The 23,397-nt window shown below is 37.4% G+C and overlaps 1 protein-coding gene across 1 annotated transcript; it reads left to right on the forward strand.

Annotated features, from left to right (window-relative positions):
• Positions 1 to 20,731: 20,731 nt before the first annotated feature.
• LOC148017533 (uncharacterized) lies at positions 20,732 to 23,167 on the forward strand. The gene is made up of 3 exons (XM_087663333.1): positions 20,732 to 21,706; positions 21,834 to 22,208; positions 22,370 to 23,167. The coding sequence occupies exons 1-3, from the start codon at positions 21,239 to 21,241 to the stop codon at positions 22,808 to 22,810; spliced, it is 1,284 nt and encodes a 427-aa protein (XP_087519459.1). The 5' UTR covers positions 20,732 to 21,238; the 3' UTR covers positions 22,811 to 23,167.
• Positions 23,168 to 23,397: the final 230 nt, after the last annotated feature.

Here is a 23,397-nt window from a genome sequence, read left to right on the forward strand (position 1 = left end):
CTTGAAGCAAGCACCTAGAGCATGGTCTGACAAGATAGGACAGTATCTTGTCACTATTGGCTTTCAGATTTCCAATGCAGATTTCTCACTTTATGTGAGAAAAACAGAGAAAGGTATTATGCTGCTTGTCATTTATGTTGATGATTTGATTATGACAGGTGACAGTGATGAAGATATCCTTCATGTGAAAATACTATTGAAGCAGAAGTTTGAGATGAAGGATTTGGGAGAGCTGCGTTATTTCTTGGGCATTGAGGTGATTAGATCACCAAGTGGGATACAGCTCTTGCAGAGGCAATATGGATTGGACATGCTGTCCAAATATGGGATGACAGGCTGTAAGCCTATTTCAGTTCCTTTGGAGCAGAATGTGAAGCTGAGCGGCGCAGATGCAGGTGAGATTCTGGAAGACCCTACTATGTACAGATGCATAGTAGGAAGCTTGATTTATATGACTATTACCAGGCCAGATTTGAGCTATGATGTTGGATTGGTAAGTCAGTTTATGCAGGCTCCAAGGAAACCACATTTGGATACGGCTAGACGCATACTCAGGTATGTGAAGTCCACATTGCAGTATGGACTATTTTATGAGACTGGGGTTCAGATACAGTTGCATGGATACACTGATGCTGATTGGGCTGGTAGTATTTCTGATAGACGATCTACAAGTGGATATGTGTTCTCTTTTGGGAGTGCTGCAGTCACTTGGAGCAGCAAGAAACAACCTACAGTTTCCTTGTCGAGCACAGAGGCTGAGTACAGGGGTGCAGCAATGGCTGCATGTGAGGTAGCTTGGTTGCATAAGCTACTTTATGATATGCATCAGCCTACAGATGGGCCAGTTGTCATTTATTGTGACAACATGAGTAGTATACACTTGGAAAATAACCCAGTCTATCATGCTAGAACAAAGCACATTGAGGTGCATTATCACTATGTGCGGGAGAGGGTTTTACTAGGTCTTATTGATGTAGTTTATGTCAGCACAGAGGATCAGGTAGCTGACATATTCACGAAGGCATTGGGCGCAGAGAAGTTGCGCAAGTTCAGAGACCTGCTTGGTGTGCAGGAATTGGGATTGAGCTCGAGGGGGAGTGTTGAGATATCGAGCTCCACTCGTGATACGCCAGGGTGACCGTTGTGTATTTATGTCACCGACTTGTCAGTTGCAGACGCGGTTGGTACACCGCCCATGAATAATAGCTACATGATAGCTATCCTTATCTACTCTAGTTCGTGGCTCAGTTAGGATGCCACCTTAGTTAGTTGAGTTTGGTTTGAGACCCATATATAGGGTTCTTCTATTTCTTTGTAAGAGAGTTCTTTTGGCTTACACAACTAAGAAGAGGAAAACTGTTTTCAGCCTCCACCCTTGTGTGTATTCCCCCATTGTGCAAGCAAGAAAGCTTCAAGTGAGACTCCTTCCTTCTCTCCCACAATCTTGACACCTCTCACTACAGAATGGAAGGCACTTGAGGACACCTCTACCAATACAAGAACTTCGATTTCTGGTGAGTGTGATGAGGGTTTCACAATGGAGGAAGTCTATCAAGTGTCTTTGAATGAGTCGATAGGGGCAAAAGATTGGATACACAATTTTGATGTAATGGAGTGAGATCTTGGGACTCCTAATGATCCTCGTCCAATTAAACTTGGTACTATATTATCTGATGATGAGAGTGCAAACTATGTATCACTCCTATAAGATTTTAGGGATATATTTGGATGGAGCTATGATCAATTGAAGGGTATTCCCCCTACTATTTCCGTGCACAAAATCCCATTGAAAGAAGGCATTAAGCCAGCAAAACACTATATTAGGGAATTTGGGAATTCTTATATAGTTTGGAAATTCCCAATATATTTAATATTTGGCCACATGGTCAAATATTGTCCCCTTCCTTGAAAGTGGAGTCTACCCTAATTATTATCTCAGTTGTCTTTCCAAGTCCCACTTTAAAGCATGGGTTAATATTTAGCCACATGGCCAAATATGTATCCCTTATTAGAAAGTGGGACTTGGGAGATTCCCAAATTCTCTAATATGGTATTGTAAGACAAAAGGTTAGATCAATTTCTTTAAATCTGAGAGAGTGTCTTTTTGAGGAATTGAAGTGTTCAAGGAAGGTATGCCTAATCTTTCTTGTTGAACACACTAAATAGGCCTTATCAATTGTGATAAGAAAGAAGAAGAAGAATCAAATCTACCTAATGCATAGATTTTAAGGAGCTGAATAAGTAGATAGTAAAGGACTACTACCCTCTACCCTTTATTGACTAAATTTTAGATCAATTGGTAGGGTGAGAAATGCACTTCTTCATGAATTGCTTTGTGGGCTATAATCAGATGACTATAGCTTAGGAGGATAAGTTGAAAACAACATTCATTACAATCTTTGGTACCTTTCCATACCATGTCATGGCTTTTGGTCTATGCAATGCTCCTAGGTCTTATCAAAGAATGTTTGACAAGACATTTGCTGATATTTTCCTTAAAGAACTTAAGGATTTTATAGATGATTTGGGGGTGGCTACCACAACTTGTGATAGAAAGCTCATCATTCCACATAAGTACTTTGAGCATATGGACTACTTATAGCATTAAATCCTCAAAAGTGTGTATTTGGGATTTCTTATGGCTTATTTTTGGATCATATGGTGATTGTGGTTGGCATTGCCACTGATCTTGAGAAAGTAGCAGTAATTGTAGCCATGAGCCCACCCACCAACGCTAGGGAGTTTCACAACATTTTTTTATCTGTGGACTATTATCATTAATTCATTAATGTATTGGCCGAGCACTCATTACCTTTGATAAATCTACTAGTACATAGTCATGCTTTTTAATGGGCTAAACCATGTGCAGTGGCATTTGAGGATGTTAAGATAGAATTATCTAAAACACTAGTATTAAAAGCTCCAAAAAGGGGTGAGGTTTTCTATATCTTTATGATCACAAAAAGGTATAGTATCAGTTGTTGCCTATCCTAGATTTGGGAGATGTAGCTTTATCATCCGATTGCTTTTGCAAGCTAAAAATTAAGCATTTTGGAGCTTCATTATAGTTATCTAGAAAAAGTATGTTTTGGCTATAGTGTTCACCACCAAGAAGTTTAGACATTATTTCTTTATGAGAAGGTGGTGTTTTTAACCAAGGTTGAGGGTCTACGGTTATTGTTAAACAAGCTCCAGCCCCTTGATTGCCTAGCCAAGTGGTTAATCTCTTTTTAGGAGTTTGACTGTGAGATTCACAATAAGTCGCTAAAATTATGGAGAATTATTGAATGTTTAGTAGATTTTGGTGAGCCTAAGGAAGAGTGGATTGAGATTAGTGATTGCCAGAATCTATACAAGATTGATACAATCTCACTCCCATTGTGATATGTGCTCTCACACATTATCTACCCACAAGCAACCCGGCAGAAACTCTTTCTAAATTTGAGAAGATGAAGATTAAGCAACAAACACTTCACTTTTCCATTATAGCTGGTGTCTTGTATAGAAGGGGAGTGAAAAAGCTATACCGTTGTTTTGTGGTGCCTGATGAGGAATCATTCATTTTAGAGGAATGCCATGACTCAGCATGTGGGGGTCATTTTGATTAATGGCTTACCATCTAGAAAGCTTTACGTGCTGGCTATTGGTGGTCAAAAATTTTCTAGGATGCTTTTGCATATGTTAAGCATTGTGATATTTGTCAAAGACACGATGCTAGAAAAAATTGTAAGAGGCCACTAAATCCCATTCTGGTGACCTTGCCCTTTGAGAAGTGGAGCATTGACTTTGTTGGACATGTGCATCCTTTTTCTACTACAGGAAAGTGTCATATCATTGTGGCAACAGACTATTTTACAAAGTGATCTAAAGCCCATGCTACAATGAAGGATAATGTCAAGGAGATGACTACTTTCATTTTTTAGCAAATTGTTTACTGTTTTGGTCTACCTAAAGAGCTTGTGTCTAATCATGGGACATATTTTTTTAATAAAGTGATTGAGGCTTTGAGGAAAGCTCTAAAGAGCTTGTGTCTAATCATGGGATATTTTTTGAATAAAGTGATTGAGGTTTTGAGGAAAGCTCTAAAGATTAAACACAATAAGACCATGCCTTATAACCCCCATGAAAATGGGCAAGTAGAGAGTACCAATAAGCATCTTGTGAGGATTCTATTTAAAATGGTATCTGAAGAAGGTAAATGTGATTCAGATAAAAAGTTTTATGTGGCTATTTGGGCTTATAATATGACATTTAAAAGAGCTACAAGCCACATCCCTTTCAAAATAGTATATGGAGAAGTGTGTGTTTTACCTTTGAAGATTAAGCTATCAACAATAACGTTTGCTCTAAACCATTCTTTGGGTGAAGACCAAGCATTGTAAGAAAGGTTCACTTCCCTAGCACATCTTGATGAGATTAGATTACAAGCCTTGTTACATCTGGAAGTAGGAAAGAAGTGGATGAAAGTAGTTCATGATTTTCGTGCCAGGAAGTATAAATTTTCCAATGGTTAATTGGTTTTATATTATGATGTTTGTCATGTGCTATTCTTAGGCAAGTTAGACCCCAAGCGTGATGGCCCTTATAAGATTTTTCATATAGAAAATACTCAGGTAAGTTACTCATCATGAACATATGTGTACATCATGTGGATTCAAAATAAGGTATTTTTAAAATACAAATTTTTTACATCAAAGGGTGTAATATTAAAGGATTATTTATATATTGAATAAAAAATATTATACTTTATTTAAAAAACACACAAATAAGGATATTTATAAATAGGCCTTGAATGGATGTAATATAGAGAATATACATATAGTAACTTCCTCGAGAGGAAAGAATGGCTCTAAAGCTATTTTAGCAGTTTTGCAAGGAGTAAAGTTCAAAACTAAAGTAAACTTCAATAAACTAAAGCCCTATTATAGATAGGGACTAACGTCGAACTTGGTGCCTTCGTTGGTCCTTTAGGATTTAGCTTAAACTTGTAGAGGATACCAAGACTATTGGATGAAAAAAGTCATTTCTTATCTTAAGCATCCATATTTAGAGTAGTGTTATTGCTAAGGCAAAGTGATTTGGTGAAGTAAGAGTTATTATATTACTGGGTGGAAAAATGGATCTTTACGTGGGACATTCAAGTTTATTGCCATCATTGTCAGTGGGTTCTTACTAACATCCCCATTTAGTTTAATGAGAGAGGGATTGTACATGTCTTACATCCCGTCTCTAGATTAGGCTTTGACTATCATAAGTACGAGTAGGTTGATTATTATGGCAGGTTACATCAATGAATCCTTGTTTTATACATTATAATTTGATGAAGCTTCTCAAGGCTCTACTAAGCATGTGAGTGTAGGAGTTGTAATAGGAGACCCCTATCATCAAGTGGTTTTGAAAATGGAAGTGTATTTAGAGACTGCTTTTACTAATAACATGGCAGAATACAAGTATTTGCTTATGGGGCTAAATTTAGCCAAACGTGTTGGTATTCATTAGTTATTGGTAAAAGGTGACTCGCAATTAGTGATCAACCAATTGACTAGGACCTATAGTGTGAGGGACCCCATTCCAAGGATGTACCATCATGCAACCTTGGACATCCTTGAGATCTTTGAGATAGTGACTTGCTAATTGATTCCCCATCACAGTGGAATCACTTCGTAAACTCCTTAGCTAATTATACCTTTGTTGAAGATGTATTTATCAACTATGGTCCTAAGGGGCTTTTACAATTGCCTCCTAATATAAGCTCAAGGTTACTATGGGAATTGCTTGTTAGCATGTCATGTTTTGGCTATTGATGGTTATTATGGGTTATGAACCATATAGTATTTGACCATCTTTATATTCTTTCATGGATGCATCGGATTCCTCATATTCATCAAAATCCCCTTGCTATTTATGTAGGGGACTTAGCTAATAATTTGATGCATTTAGTATAGGGCGTGAATAGCCCATCCCCTTGGTCTAGTTTTGTGCTTCATTAGGGTTTATGTGGGGACCAAGGGTTTGCTTTCAACAGTAGGTTGCTAAATGTGTGTTTTATGGTTGATCTCATTGGGACTAAAGGGCCATTTCTTTTGTAGTTAAATGTTATATTTTTTCAAACCAAAAGGGCCATTTCTTTTATAGTACAATGTAATATTTTGTTAGGTCAAGAAGGCCACATGTCTATTTGGTGTGGGTGCATTTGATGGTTTTTTGTTTTAGTGCTACACTAGATAAGCTTGAAGGAGCACCTAGAGGGAGCCAATTGATGCATGGAAGCTTTCTACGATGATTAGTCCATGTGATATCTTTCCTTTCCAAGTTATTTTGCCTTAAGTAGAATGTGTTATGTGTATTTTGGGGATTTTTCTTTCTTGTCTCTCGAGGACTGACAATCAAGGCATGAAGTCCTAGTATTAAGTTGGGTATGTCTAGAGAGGTTTGAGTAGTTTTCATCCTCCTGTGAAGACATTGTAAGGGCATGTAAAGAGTTTTTTTAGAGGGTAGCCCTAGTGATTGTGTCCTTCTAGCCTACTAGAGAGCTAGACTAGGAATCCATGTTAGTTTTGAGACAGCTAGGAAAGCCTACCAAATAAAATAAAAAAATAATAAGTATATCTAATATATATATAATACGAAGGTGTGTGAAAAGGGGTTCTAATCCCTACAATAAGGAAAAATAAAGAAAGAGAAAATTCAACGAGTTTATATTTATCGCCTTTTGAGAGCGTGGCAGGTTATTGGGGACAAGTCAAGCAAATCAGGACCGATGCATTGTCTTTCTGGGGGTAACGTCTAGTTGAAAAGAAAATAAGGATGATTAGAGAAAACGTAAAAGTGAGCAATAATAAAAAGAAAAATTTTGTGTTGCCTTGGAAGAGGTTGGTAACATCTAGCCTAAAAGAAAATAAGGATGACTGGAGCAAAAATAAAAGTGATCAGTAATGAAAAGAAAACTTTTGTGTTGCATCATTAGAGCTTGGTAGGTTCTTGGGTATCAAGACTGAACTTGAGGCCCGCCAATGCCCTATTCTCCTTAGGTCACAATACACTCAACTCTCTCCTTTTTACACATTCAATTACCAAATGCTAAATAATAGAAATTACAATAAATAGATAAGAAATATACATAAGACATGCTATAGGAGTGCTTACCTAGTAGAAGTTCTTGGTCTTGTTGTCTTGGGTTAGGTAGGTGGATTAGACCACTAGTTAGAATGGGTTGAGTTGCTCTATCACGTGGTCACCAATGAGAGTTGAGGAACTTATTTGATGGCCTCAAAGATGTAAAAGTGGTAATTTTGGTAGAAAATGTGTAGATCATAGATAGAGAAGCTGGAGTTTTCCTATGTTGGATTTCGACACCGAGAATCCAATGCAAACGTACGTTTGTTGATCAGAGCCCATTTGACCTTCCATTTAATGGCTACAAGGTTTGGAGTTACAAAGCAACTACTTGATTTAAAAGCTAGAATGTTAGTGATGAAGGCTAAGTTAATAGTTTTTTATGCCAGGAAGCCTCTCATCCAGTCGGATTGCGAATTCAAGGGGCTTTCCCCCCTCAATTTGGCCTAAAATCACTTATCGATAGTGTGAATGCAAAGGAGATGAATCAGATAATTTGCCAATTAGTGTTTAATTGGGATTAAACAAAGGGAAAACTCAAAAAATCAACAAGATGGGGGATGCATTTTTTGGCACACCCCTTCATGGCCCCAAAAATGTGATTTTTCACTCAATCAACTTAGGAGAAACAACATTAGCCATGGATTCTTGCAATTCTTCGCCTCAAATCACTACAATAAGCATGAGAAATGATGCATTCTATTGAGATTTTAGATTCTAGTCTTTCTCTTTCCTCTTTTACTCTCATTGTAATTGTTGTTCATATAGACTGAGATGATGAGGGGGAATGGGCATTGGATCATGGAAAGATGTAAGGAATGGGGTAAGGAAGTGCAAAGGTGGTTAGTAGTGCCTATGTGATGGCATCAACAACTCCGCTTTTTTAAAATACAATGTGTCATGTGTACACGATTTAGCATAAGTATCGATTTATTTCATATTATGTCATGTCACTTGTATCTATTGTGAACACTGGTTGAAAATACTTGAGTTATGTTTACCAATGTTTTAAAATTATAAAAAACTTTGTAATCTTTTTTGCATATTTGTTAAGGCTTGATAAACCCATATGCTGATCTTTATGTCTCAAGTCTACATGTGTATCCATACAATCCTTCATTGCCTTCACAAATAAACTTTACAAATGATGTAAGCCCATTAAATTGTGGTGGCCTTTGAGTTAGTGGATTAGGTGGATAAATACACACATTAACCCAAAGATCCACATTTTTTTCCTTGCATTTCTTTATCGTTGCATCATGTATCTTATCGCATCATCCTTTTCCACAGTTCTTTTGAACAATGGTGCATGTTCATCCTCCAATTGGAAGTGAATATCTCTCTTTCTCTTAGTACATCGTGCATCTCCATTCTACAAAGAAAAATGTATGACAAGATTAACTTGGATTAACATTCAAATCACATAATTATACCCCTTTGATTCACTGTATTTGTATTCATTTTTACTCAATTGGAACTTGACTCTTTCACTTGATTTCAGTCATGATAGACCCTAATCAACCCCTAGTTAGCCTCTAATCTTATCTTGGAATCAACTTCTTATTAGGCTCTAATCTTATCTTCTATTCTATCCAAAATACTCTCTCTCTCTCTCTCTCTCTCTCTCTCTCTCTCTCTCTCTCTCTCTCTCTCTCTCTCTCTCTCTCTCTCTCTCTCTCTCTCTCTCTCTCTCTCTCTCTCTCTCACAACAAGAATTGGTCAAAGATTATTAAACACATTTATACAAAACCTTGGAGAGTAAAGAACAATAACATCATCTTATCTTCTGCCCAAGTGTACTCTCTGTCACTCTATCACTTATTTTCTTAGTTCATCTCACACAGTCAAATTGTGTGTGTGTGTGTGTGTGTGTGTGTGTGTGAATTGTTGCTTAAGTATTAAACACCAATTGTGAAGAATAATAACATCACACATATTAAAAAATAAAGATACTCCATTATCAGTTGATTGCTTGTAATATAGACTATTGAAGAGGGATATTGCTTATAGTATAGTGTTGAAGAGGGAGATTGTTTGTAGTACTGTAGAGAGTGTTGTAGATGGAGATTATTTGATTTCAACAAATGGCATCAAAAACACTCCTCAATGCTACTTCAGAAGATTTCATAAGCAAGAAACTATATTTTGGAGGGAAAGAGAAAAGTAGACAAAATTTGGGATACAACTAGAGCTTTTAGAGAAAAGGGAAAAATACCTAGAAACGGGCATATACTTGTCCAAAAGAGATGAAAATTTACAAGGAAAATCTCGAGTCAAAAAAATATATTTAGGTAAAAAATAATATTAAAATATGATGTGTACGTCAACTTATACCATTTTTTAACTTTTGTCCTTTTAAGAAACGGGAATGAGAATGATTCTAATATATTTTAATGTTGAAAAGTCATGAGGGTATTAAAGAGTCACCTATTAATGATTTGCTCCATTTTTGGAGAAAACATAATTGTATTTTTTTAGTTGTGAGGATTTTCAGAAAAAGTGACATTATTCGATAGTTTGGGGATAAAATAATAGGTAGCTTCTATTAAAAATACAAATACGAGATTTGCTTAATTGTAGAAGATATCTTATTATAACATTATTTTGGAATCTCTTTTTAGAGAGAGAGGTGAGAAAACCCCCTTAAGTGGTAAAAAAGAGAGTCCATATTTTTCCTAATGTAAACTTAGCCTAGATTGAATTAAAATGACAAGAAAATCAAGAAACAACATTTGAAACAACTAGCCATAGCCATGCTATAGCTGAATATGACTTAAGACCACATCACAATGAAGCATAGCTTGAATCAAAGATACAATGAGAATCATAGATAAGAGGTTGCTACAAGAAATCCACCTCTTGCTACGGTGGACATTGAGTATTCACCCTCAATGTTGGTGGGGAAGGTAAAAAACCCTCAAGCTCCAAGAAAATGGAGAAATTTACAAATATACAAAAGATCCTTACAATGGCATACTCTTGCCTTTTATACTCCAACCCCAATTAAGCTAATTCCTCTAAACTAAAGGGTACAAAATTTGTTTTATTACAATCCATCCCTACCTAAAAGTTTTGTCCTCAAAATTTGAAGAAGGAAAATATAAATGAATTATAAAAACAAATAGGAAAAAATCCAATTCTAAAGTAGCCTTGTAGAAGCATCATCAAGATGCCAAACAATGAATTCTTGAAATTTTGTCCTAAATAAGGTAGTTGTAGAAAATGGCCCATAACTTTGAATAGACATGTCAGATTGGTATATATGGTGTATACAAATGAAGTATACTTCAATAGGTAACTATCCGTGTCTTCAAAATGCAAACTTAACATCAAAAGGCCAATTATTTTGAATACAAAAATATTATATAGCAAGTTGCCCATTGTTCAATGAGCTAGAATTCTCTTAGAGAAGCCATGGAAATTGTTCCAAATACAAAACATGCTGCCAAGAAGACTCCTCCATACGCAAACCCCTCCATTTAATAAGATATTCCATGATAATACAGCTCCTTAGAACCTTCTCCCACTTGTGAACAATCCTCTTGGATTCATAGATGATTAACCCATCCTCATCAAGGGGAGGTGGTTCTTCAAGAACTTCAATATCAAATCTAATATACTTTTTGAGTTAAGAGACATGAATAACATCGTGAATACACGTGGTTGAAGGAAAATCAAGTTGGTAGGTAAGATCTCAAAATTTCCTTGAGATTTGATGTTGACCATAATAGCAATGAGCAAGCTTATTATGTCCACCTTTAAGAGAAGCATAATGGGACTTAGGTACCTTCAAGAATACCCATTCTCCCTTTTCAAAATACACATGACTTCATTTGTCATCAGCATAAGATTTCATAGTCTCTTGTGCCTTTCTAATATTTTTCTTGCATTGCTTCATTAAGGCCTCTATCTTTTCTAGTTCTTTCTTAGCAAGGGGATTTACTTCATCATGAAATAATATTGAAGGCACTTGGATCTTGTAGCCATATAAAGCCTCAAATGGTGACATGCCTATATTCATGTGGTATGTTTTATTGTAACAAAACTCCGCAAAGATGAATCGAATGATCCCATGCATTTTGTGTGTGGTCATGGCAAAAGTGTTTCAAATAGACTTCTAACCACTTGTTGACTCTTTCAGTTTGACCATTTGTTTGTGGGTGATAGGCTATACTTGGAGTTAATATTGTTCCCATGGAAGTGAAAAGGCTTGTCCAAAAATTCCCCATGAATTTTGTATCTCTATTAGAAAAAATCTTCATAGGTAAACCATGAAGTTTGAAAACTCCTTCCATGAACTGATATGCCACTTGTTTGACTAAATACTGGACTTTGGTGGGTATAAAATGAGCTAATTTGGTAAAACGATCTACCACAACAAAAATACTATTCCAATCCTTCTTAGTGGTAGGTAATCATGTAATAAAATCAATGTTGATATCAGTCCATTTACCATGTGGAGTAGGCAATGACTAAAGTGTAATCAAATCCCCATAAATCTGAACCAATGCCTTCAATTAAGGCTGAAGATCAATCCAAACTTCAAGAGATATTTCAATCCTTGATTAGAAATAAGAATCCAAGAGATTTCAAATGTACACATCTGTCCAAGTATTCAAGAAGAAGAAAATGCTATGAACCATGGTCTATTACTTCAATGTTAGATCAATCTTTATGGAATAGACTTTCCCTTGCTTCTCTAGGGTAGAATACTTCATAATCCCCATGATTAGATCACAAATTAATCAAAAATTTTAAGAATTTCATGGCTACTCTATTTTTCCCAAATAAGAGATCAAGAATACTATAAATGTTGTTTAAATGCTTCAATCTTGCTTCCTCATTACATGCTAAAGGGTTAAAGTTGTATTTAGGAAGAATTTGAGTAAAAATCCAATGAGAATTTCAAGAATCAAGCAAGATTTCACTTGATGTCCACAAACTCCATATCTAGGGTTTGAGAGAAGCTTCAAGAGAGGGAAATGGCTCAATGTTTGAAGAAGAAGAAAGGATAATGCTTCCAAAGGCTCAAAGAAGTGAAAGCCCAATGGATTCTGGAAGAAATTGATAAAGATTCATTGCTATCCTAAATGTTCAGCAAGGAGGAGAGAGAAAATCACCAAAATCAACCTTCAAACTGAGAAAGAGTGTTGCTAACTTATTGAAGAGTCTTCCATTGATGCCAAGGACCAAGCTTGATGATAAAGAAGGATGACAAGTGTTGGAGATGTGTGCCTAAAGCTACCTGAAAATTTCTACGTAAATATTGCTAATTTTGCTACTCTCTCCACATGGTTGATCCGCTTCTCCTGATGATGGTCACAATGCTACTCCAAATGCTCTTGAGGATGAGGAGAATGATGTTGTGTACTTAGCGAAGAAAGATATTGTCATATGGAAAAGAGACTAGGCCAAGAAATCAGTCATGAAGCTTGGGACAAGTTGAGAGAAGAGAATGAGACCCTTTATTAAAGTAATTGTGTTTAGGCTTTTCCTAAATTCTATTAATCCCAGTTAGACTTGGAACCTTCAAAATGGACCTCTTCTTGTCCATGAGCTGCTAAAATATTCAAGATCCTACCATTTCTTCTTCAAATCTTCTCCAAGAACTCCAAACTTGTAATCAAATCTTGAACTCTAGTTATCCTTGATAGTGTTGGTAACCAAATCTAGGCTTAAAAACGACCTTGCCAAGAATCAAATTCAAGGCTCTAATACCATTGAAATGAAGTTAGCCTAGATTAAATTAAAATGACAAGAAAGAAATAGCAATTCAAACAACTGGCTATAGCCATGTCATAGCTAAATATGAATTAAGACCATAGCACAAAATGAAGACATAGCTAAGATGAATCAAAGATACAATGAGAATCATAGATAAGAGGTTGTTGTAAGAAATGCACGTCTTGAATGGTGGACATTGAGTATTCACCCTCAATGTTGGTGGGGAAGGTAAGAAATCCTCAAGCTCCAAGAAAATGGAGAAATTTACAAATATACAAAAGATCCTTACAATGGCATACTCTTGCCTTAGCCCCAAGAAAGCTAATTTTCCCTAAACTAAAGGGTACAAAATTTGTTTTATTACAATAGATGGAGCCTAAGGACAATGACATGGGGGAATCAATGAAAAGTACCAATGTTCTTTTTATCTCATCATTCAAAAGGCTAACTTCTCTAGATTTGCATGTAAGTTTGTGCAACACCTCTATCAAACAAAAAGTAGGATGTGGTTTCTACCATAGGGACAAGATAGACATGTTTGCTTCACAAAAGAATGTCTTCACAGTCTACATAACATTGCAAAGAATGTTTTGGTTGACTCAAATGAGTGATACTTAACATTATGCAATACATGCAAAGTGCATTACCATAATCCCTAAGGATTTTCAACTTGTAGGGAATCTTCCAATAGTGAGATATACATTCATTCTAGCATAATATTATTTGTATGATAAATATTTTTCACGTACATGGAACATATGACTTTGTCCAACTATGAAATTTTTGTACTAGTTGAAAAGTTTGAATGAAGTAAGTTTTTGCTTTCAAAATTGATTCTCAACTTTAGCCTTAGTCTTCTTGTTGTATCTAGTTGCTTGATTACAATATTTCTTAGATTATTGATGTAATGTACCCTAGTTTTCCTTGAGTTTGAATTTGGCAAGACCCTTTGCAACTTGGAATCCCATCATGATTATATAGAAACATAATAACACAAAGACACCCAAGATCCAAGATATAAAGTGTTGAGATGGCGAGCTCAACATATACAGACATTGATGATGGACCGTCTGGCTAGATGGGTCCGCACGTCTACACTTAGCATGTTGGTGGTCATTATGATACTCACATAGCCACTGACTTATCACTTATTATATTTAGTTTGTTACACCTACCTAGATGGCAAAGATATAGCACCAGTCGATTAGTGTAGTCTGTCATGCACTACTTGACTTAGTAGGCCACTTTCCTTTATGTTGTCTTATCTATACTTTATGTACATTTTATAGTGTGTGGAAAAAGAAGAATAAACCATTAAGAAAACGTTTTGGCCTCTATCTCTCTTCATGTGTTCTTGAGTAAGCTTCCTCTTGTGTATACAGTGTGTATTTGGCACAACAACTCAAGCAAGTCCCCCCACCATGTGATTCTTGACATGGTATCAGAGTAGTGCCAGTGAGAGAGGCTAATTTTGAAGGTTGAAGTGAAGAAAAATAAGTAAGATTCGAGAAAGCAAGAAACGGGTAAGAAGCTCTCCCATTCTTCCACTCTTTCTCTTGGATAGTGCATGTGGAGGAACTAGGAGCAAGGTAGAGTGAAAATCTCAGATTGCTGTGAGATTTGGTATGCGAGTAGAGCAATGTATATTCTAAGGCTATTTCAGGTCTCATTTTAGAGCCACAAGATTGCGGAAAACTATTTCAAGATATACTATGATTTCAATTGTATTGACCGAAAGTGAGTGCACAAGTTATAAATTTTGATCCATAATTTTTTAGGTGTTTGCCAGGAAGAAATATAAGGTTTATCTATAAAAACATGTTACAAACTACATGTACTATTGAGCAATTAGTGAAAAAGATTGCTTGGTGTATTGTTGTATACTTATTAAGAAAGGTTGCAAAAGACTAGCTTGCTGTGTTGTATCATTTTTTGTGATAATGGTAGAGAACATTGGAAATCCCATTATTGATAAGCTTAACAAGAACAACTACCCTTCATGGAAGTTCTATGTGACGAACTTCCTCATTAGAAAGGGCCTTTATGAGTTTATTTCAGGTGAAGAAAAGGAGCCATAGCTAAGTATCCCTCCGACTGCAGATGAATTAAAGGCATGGAAAGAATGGAATGCAAAAGACAAAAAGGTGATGTATTGGCTATCTGCAGTCATTGATAATACTATGCTAGGATATATTAGGAATGCAAAAACTTCACATGCATCTTGGACAATTTTTGAGAACATGTTTTCAATAAATACAAAGGCATGAAAGATTCAACTCAAGCAAGATTTGAATACCTTGAAGAAAGGAAAAATGTGTGTCAATGAGTATGTTTTGAAGATGAGGAGCATTGCAGATGCTTTAGCAACGATTGATACAATGCCTGATAATGATGATTTGGTTTCATCCACTTTAAGTGGCCTTAATAATGAGAAGGAATAAAAATCATTTGTTACTTTTGTATACGTACAAAAGCCATTTCTAGCTTTTGATGAGCTGGTCTCTCTCATGATTACCAAAGATATCAATATACAGGGTGACTCGTCTGAAAGAAATGGTGAACAGGTCCAAGCATTTTACTCAAGTTCAAGAAGGGGATGTGGTAGATCCTCTTCGAGAGGCTGTGGTATGGGACATGCTAGCGATAATCAGCAAAACGTGTTCGATCAACAATTTGGTGAAATGCAGGTTTCAAGAGGTCGTGGAAACTTTAGAGGCAAGGGGAGAGGAAGAGGTGGATAGTAGAACAATTGAGGTTTTGGAAATTATGCTATTGTCTGCCATTATTGCACCAAAACAAGTCATATTGCAGCCCATTGTTATGCTAAGAATGACGATATTCACAGTAGTAAATTATAGCAAGGAAACTATGCATCATCTTCACGACACAGAATGATGACAAAAATGAGCGTATGTTTGTTATGCAGCATATGATGAATGTAGTTACAAGAAAGAAGACACATGATGATGTATGGTATATCAATTCAGGTGCATCTAATCATATGCCCAGCCATGTTGCATGGTTTGGAGAGATGCATGACTTACAAAATCCAGGTTATGTGCAGACGGGTGATGATTCGTGCTCGGGGAAGTTACTTTATGTATAACCTCCATATCACGTGCGTTTAAGGCCTATTTATAAATATCCTTATCTATGCTTTTTAAAAAAATAAAATATAATTATTTTCTATTCAATATGTAAATAATTTCTTTGTGTAAAAAATATATAATTTAAATGGTATTTTAAAAATACCTTATTTTGAACTCACGTATGCACACATATTTATGAGTAACTTACCCGAGGATTCACGCCACCCAATTTTACACACTGGAAAGGTTCCATTGTCCTTGCATAATGGCCAGACATTGCATGTCCCATGAATCACAAAGAATCTAGTGTCTATTGACCAAATGGTAGAGCAAGGGTTGCAACTTCGATTCAATGTAAAAGGTTGTTTTGCAAAAGACTTTAATGATAAGTGCAGGTTGGTCGCAAAAGGGAATAGAGTCGATCGTGTGTTCACTACTTTAGATGCTAGAATTCCGGCAATGGATGTTGCTATGTATGCTAAAGGAAAAGAAGTGGTGCAGACATTAAAATATGGCATAAACGTATTGGACATGCAAATGTGCAAATGTTAAAATTAATGCAATTCAAATGATTGGTTACAGGGTTGCCTTCTTTTAGAGTTGTAGAATTTCATAAAGTCTATGAAGCATGTTAGTTTGGTAAGTAGGCAAGAAAACCCTTTTCGCATGATAGAGAAGTGAGCAGAAATATACTTGACGTAGTGCATACAGATGTTTGGGGGCCTACACAGAATATATCTCTTAGTAGCAGCAAATACTTTGTCACATTTATTTATGATTGTTCAAGGAGGATATGGGTATATTTCATGAAGGAAAAGAGTGATTTATTTGAACACTTCAAATATTTCAAGGCAGCTGTTAAAATAGAAATAAGTTTGAAAGTTAAGTGCTTGAGATCAGATGGCAGGGGAGAGTACCTCTCCGATGAGTTTAGTGGCTTCTTGAGGACTCATGGGATAAAGAGGCAATTTACTTGCAGGTATACACCACATCAAAATGGGGTTGCAAAAAGAAAAATTTAGGCATATTGCAGAAGTTGCATGGGCATTGATGGTGGCTGAAAAGAATATGCCAAAACTTTTTTTTTCTGAAGTTGTTCATACAACTGTCTATATTATGAACAAAAATCCCACAACTACAGTTTATGGGATGACCCCCGAAGAATGCTTTACAAGCAAGAAGCCCGATGTGTCACACTTGAAGGTATTTGGATGTGTCGCATATGTTCATGTGCTAGATGAGCTGCGGAAGAAGCTTGATCCAAAGGCTGAAAAATATATTTTTATTGGATACTCTTTAGAGAAGAAATGGTATTGTTGTTATAACCCTTCACAGGTGAGTTCAAAGTGAGTAGGGATGTTATTTTTTATGAGATGAGCAGTTGGTATGCACCTGCTAGTGGTATATTAGATTATGATAATGATCATGATAGCTATGTGTAGAAAGAAAAGCAAGAATCAAGGAGTCTTAGTGGACCAAAAACATCATCTGGTACTACACCTACAGTGAGATCTTGGTTTGGGAGACTAAGGAGTAGTCTCATGTAAGTTACTCATGAATATGTATGCATCATGCGGGTTCAAAATAAGGTATTTTTAAAATACTATTTTTATACATTTTTTACATAACAAAAGGGTGTAATATAAAGGGGTTATTTACAGATTGAATAGAAAATGATTATGTTTTATTTAGCAACAATTCATAGATAAGGATATTTATAATTAGGCCTTGAATGCACGTGATGTAGAAGATATACATATAGTTACTTCCCCGAGGGAGTAATCCTATATCTTCAGGTGGATCTATAAGTGTTATAAGTAAGGACAAAGGAAATAAGAAAGTGTTGGATGGTAATGATGCATCTACTAGTGATTTGGGACTTGATGGATATTCTAGTGGTTTAGAGAGTTTGGATGATGAGCTTGGTATTCCTTCAATCAGGACACTAGGTGTACAAAGAGCATATGGTAATGTAAAGGCCCCATTGAGTGATCCAGTGGTACGTAGGTCTAGTAGGGAAGATACCCTATTAAAAGATTTAGTTTTGAAGGTTATCTAGCTCACCATTATGCTTATATGGTGAAGATAGTTGAGGATATTGAGCCCACTTGTTTCGAGGATGCTTTTGGTCATGCTCATTGAGATGCAACAATGGAGAAGGAGATGGCTGCATTAGAAGCCAATAAGACTTGGGATTTTGTATCCCTGCATAAGGGTAAGAAAATTATTGGTTGTAGGTGGGTTTACAAAGTCAAGCATAATGCAAATGGCTTTGTTAGCAGGTATAAGGCTAGGCTGGTTGCAAAAGGCTATGCTCAAACATATGGCATAGATTATGAAGAAGAGACATTCAGTCCAATTGCTAGGATGGCAATTGTTAGATGTGTGATTACCTTGGCAACAGCCAAAGGTTGGAGTTTTCAACAAATGGATGTTAAGAATGACTTCTTGCATGGTGAATTGCAAGAAGAAGTGTATATGGAGCAACCAGCAAGTTATGAGGATTTAGAGCATCCCACATATGTGTGCAAGTTAAAGAATGTGCTCTATGGGCTGAAGCAAGCACTTAGAGCACTTAGAGATGCAGGTTTGGTCATCATAGTCATCTCTGTGGATGACTTGATTATTACAGGTGATAGTGACAATGGGATTGATGAAGTTAAGGACTTCTTGAAGAAGAAGTTTGAGATGAAAGATTTGGGTGAGCTGAGATACTTTCTTGGTATTGGGGTGATCACATGTGATGATGGTATATGGCTATCCCAAAGGCAGTATGACTTGGATATGTTATCCAAATATGGTATGGCATCATATAATAATGTAGAGGTTTGCTTGGCTAATTGATAGGGTAGTGTCCATATCAAAGATTATAATTTAGTAATATCGAATATTAAAAATTTAGTTGGTAAAAGTTTATCCAATACTTAAGTTATTAAAGATTAAGCTACTTAACATATTTAGTGATTGCAAACAAAAATTGGTTAGATAATAGGATTATGCATATTTATCGAAATAGACTACTTAAAGAAGGTTAATATAGCAAGCTTTATAATGTAAGGTTTTATAAACACCACAAACAATTGAATCCCTTTCTATCCCATTTTAAGGTGCCAATTTGTGTCACCTTTGTCCCCCCAATTACAATTACATTACCTCCTTTGGCATGGCTATTGAGAGGTGGGTACATGAGATGTAGCATGAAAGGGAAATCTAATGATAAATTGGTTGATATCATTGATTTGAGCTCAATCAAGGAAATGAGTGGATGGAATTAGGACTCTCAGTTGGTTGGTGAAGAGAGCAAGACAGGATAGCACATCGAAAGGAATGTGGAATAAACACCATATTGGGGAATATGGGAATTTTCCATAAGTTTAGGACACGTGGTCAAATCTTTGGATTTGTCATAACTTGAACACTATAACTCCAAATCTAGTGCTCTATAGCTCAATAGATTCCATTTTTCAAGTGCTTTCCAATGATAGGTTACATCGTATGGTTTTGAGAAACTTATGAGCATGTTATCCAGGTGTTACCTTTTAGTATTAAAAAAATGAGAATTAGGAGATTTCCAAACTCACTAATATTGTGTTAATAGCAAGAAGTATATGATCATGGGAAATTTGTAATCATAAATATTGCTTAAACAATGCAATTTAGTGAAAGTTATTTACACATTGTAATTCAATGTGTAAACGTCGTAAATTGCGTCACATGACCAAGTTCATCTCATGAGTCATTGTGGGTAGTTGCCATCAGACCAAGCCTATGTGAGACCATGCATGACCACATTTGTGTGGCTGTAGGTTGCTGCATGGGAGGATTGGTATGACCGAACGAGGCTACCTACATAGAGCTGGTGTAACCAACTCATTTCTCCAAAGGTGGCACAAATATTACATATAATTGATTTATTACATATAATGGATTCATGCTATATAGAATCAAGAAGTTTACATTCGTTATAGTACTATAGTCTATGGGCAAAGCAAGAGCGATCAAATAGTCCATAGTGATTCGTGATCCTTCACCTAACAATCCTTTGGTAATGATTGGGACGCAAAGGGTTGCTTGTTAAGTTGCTAGTCTAGACATTTTGACCGGAGGAAAGTGACCTGCCTGGAGGCTCGGTTCTCCTTCTCAGTTCTAGAAGCATGTATTTTTTTACTTTTTAAAATAAAAAACATTTACCGGTTTTTCACCAGAAATAGCCTGCCCCTCTGTTCTACTTTGGGGCAGAGCTGACGAGAGAAGACTGCCACAAGAGGACAGAAGATGAGAGAGATCCAAGAGAGAGAAGAAAAGGGGTAAGTACTAAGGCTTGGCTTTATAGTAAGTATTTTTAATTTTGATATATGATATTTTACTTTTATTAATATATTATAATATCGTATTGTATAGGCCATTGAATGACTTCATAAAAAGTTTTACGTTGGATTGGCAAACAAACGTTAAAAAAGAGAAGAAAAGAGAGCGCAGCAGATATTTTCTGCCGCGTGGCAGCTGCCAAAATTAGAGGCGCCTTTTAGCGATAATTAAACCATAATAGAAACGCCAGAACCTCCACATATTTAGAGACGGAAAAATGATTAATACCGTTAAACACAAGGGTTATTATTCCTGTTTTAAAATAATTATTAAATTTAGGTTTTCGATGAGGTACCTTTCGAGGCTTGTGGTGGATGCGAGGGGGGCTTATCTGAAAGGCAGGGCAAGAGGCGGCGGAGAAGCCCTAAACCACTGTGGGAAGGAGGAAACCGCCTATCGGTGGGAAACCGGGTCAGGGGAAAACCGCTATGGCGGACGTAGAGGATGTTGGGTCCTCATGTTTAGAGGCGCGATGCGGTGAGGTGGATGGTTTCTTGGATCTCTCTTTATCGACTAGGCTTCTCTCGCTTCCCCCCTCTCAAGATCCAGCCCTATTATGTCGCGGCCTACTGTTAATCATACGTTATTATATATATATATACATATATGTAGATAGATATGGATATGCATATATATATTCTAGTGCGTCTATCCTGATACATTTCTGCATCGATCAGATTCTTTGTTTCTTCTCATCATATCGCTGTAGTGAGATCCGATTCTCGCTATTGCACTGATTTATATCCCTCTCTCGCGATGGCGCCTCTCAATTAACCTAATCTTAACAGCCAATCCCTGATTCTCTCTCTCTCTCCCTCTCTCTCTGCAGCAATGGTGCCCACTCCCTCCCAGCTCAGTGGCCCCCTCAATTAACCTAATCTTAACCTAGTCTGGCAAGCTGTTCCCTGATACTCTCTCTCCCCCCCCCGTGTACTGCAGCAATGGTGCCCACTCCCTCCCAGCTCAGTGGCCCCCTCAGCCACTACAAGAAATTCTGGATCCTGCAGACGCAGCTCGCTGATAGTGCTGCTAGCAGCAGCAGTTGCCATATCCCGCCTGCGGCTGCCACAGTGAATAACTCCAGCGATCACAGTAATAATCTTCAGCTCTACCGCCATAACTGCAGCAGCAGCAGCTGCTCGACATCCTCCAAGTTCGTCGATGCCTGGAAGCTTCCCAAACAGGAAAGTGTCCCTTCCCCCAGCGATGCTCCCAGAATTAGCAGCACATTAGCAGTAGCGGTTACCCCTCATGCTCATGATCAATATGGTCGCCGCTTGTTCAATCCCTCCTCGGCTTCGTCGTCGTCGCCATTAATGTACTCAGATAGCAGGCGCTCCTGCGTGCCTGCTAATTTCATATTTGATACCCCCGGCGAAGCTCACAGCATCGACAGAGCATCAGACGAGGTAATTAAACGATACACCAATGGCTTCTTCAATTCTCCTCTGCTGGTGTTCGATAAACTATGCAGCATAATTGGGTAAATAACTTTTGTAAGCGTAGTTTCCAGTCTTACCCTACATTTCTGTGCAGGTGATCAATCCTCTCAATGTCTCGGAAGACAGCATCAATCTCCATGAAAAATACGTCCGCTCCGGCATGAAATTGGCTGCTTGTACAGCCTCTGATAGATCATCGTCGCCCGAGCAATCTTCACAGGATTACGAGTGTGATCGAGATGGCCATCGCCAGGATGAATGTGATGAATATGATGATGAAGTCCATGTGCAGGATCAGAGGCAAGAAATTAATGATTCAGGATTTTATATCAATCCTTCTGGAGGCGATCTTATCCCGAGGACAGCTACCGCAAGTATATCAGCAGGCAGCAGCTTGCAGAGTCGAAGTTGCACGCTGTGTGGCACAACGAAGACCCCACTGTGGAGGAGCGGCCCGCAGGGTCCCAAGGTAACTCGCCATAGCCATATAATTACCCTCAGCATGATGCAGCACTTCATCTAAGAAGTACTGCACAATTGTCCCAGTGAATTGGCTTAAGAGTGCTACTTAATAAATCTCGTAATGTCGTTTTTGCTGTACGTAAGTTACGATTTTTTTCTGGATCACAGTCTCTGTGCAATGCCTGTGGCATCCGAGTCAAGAAGGCCAAGAGGCTGCAGGAGGCAGCCGCTGCAGCAGAAAGAATAAACATGATTAATGGCAGCGGCCCCGCTGTAATCAAAACAGGATCAAGCTCCGTGAAACCCCTCTTGAAGAAGAGGAAACTGAGCGAGCATGCGAATGCGAAGGAGAGATTAAGCAAGGGCGCCATGAAAACAGTAAAGCAGAGATTGAATCTCGTTACAAATCACAAGAAGATCAATCCATCCAGCAGTAACAGTAACATGATTATTGCTAAGCATGGCTCCGATTCATTGTCTCAGCTTATTGAATCAAACCAGGGCAGCGGCAGCACCAGATTGATCAGCACGCCCAAATCATTCGCCACGGATGAAGAGGAGGCCGCAGTCCTCCTTATGGCGCTCTCCTGCGGCCTTGTCCTTGCATGATTCCCTCCATTCGATCCAGTAACATTTGAGTCACCTATAGTAATTTTGTAACGGCAAGTCTCTGCATTAAACCATCATGATAGCTTTCATGAGCACTGCAAAAAGTCTTGATGGGTTTCTTACACCTTTCTCCATCTCTGGCTAGCCCTTTTTTGTCGTGTATCAGTGCCTCAGAGGGTCAGTTATTTTCTTTATATGTCAAGTCCTCTAAACGTACAAACTCCGAGGTAAATTGAATTGTCTGAGATCCGAAATATGCAATGAAAAGAGAGTTGTTAGGTTCCCATCGCTATTTATTGAAACACGGTAGGATAAGCTCGTCCGAGAGACTTCACTATTCTACTCATAAACCATTTTATAAAATTTTCATTAATGTCTCTGATGTATTTATTCAAGTTTTTTATTCCATATATTGTAACCATTTCAAATGTAATACTTGCTTATAGTTGCTCATACCTTCCTTTTTATTTGTCAATAGATAGGAGGACTTTGAGGTTTTTGGAGGAATAACTCTTAACACCAAGATAATTTAACTCAAGGGAAGGTAATTCTTAAGTGTAAGAATGCATGAAAGGTGAATCAACCTC

This window comes from Lygodium microphyllum, chromosome 22 (genome assembly GCF_053477565.2).
Source record: "Lygodium microphyllum isolate KBCC chromosome 22, Lygodium_microphyllum_v1.1.10, whole genome shotgun sequence".
Classification (NCBI taxonomy): Eukaryota; Viridiplantae; Streptophyta; class Polypodiopsida; order Schizaeales; family Lygodiaceae; genus Lygodium; species Lygodium microphyllum.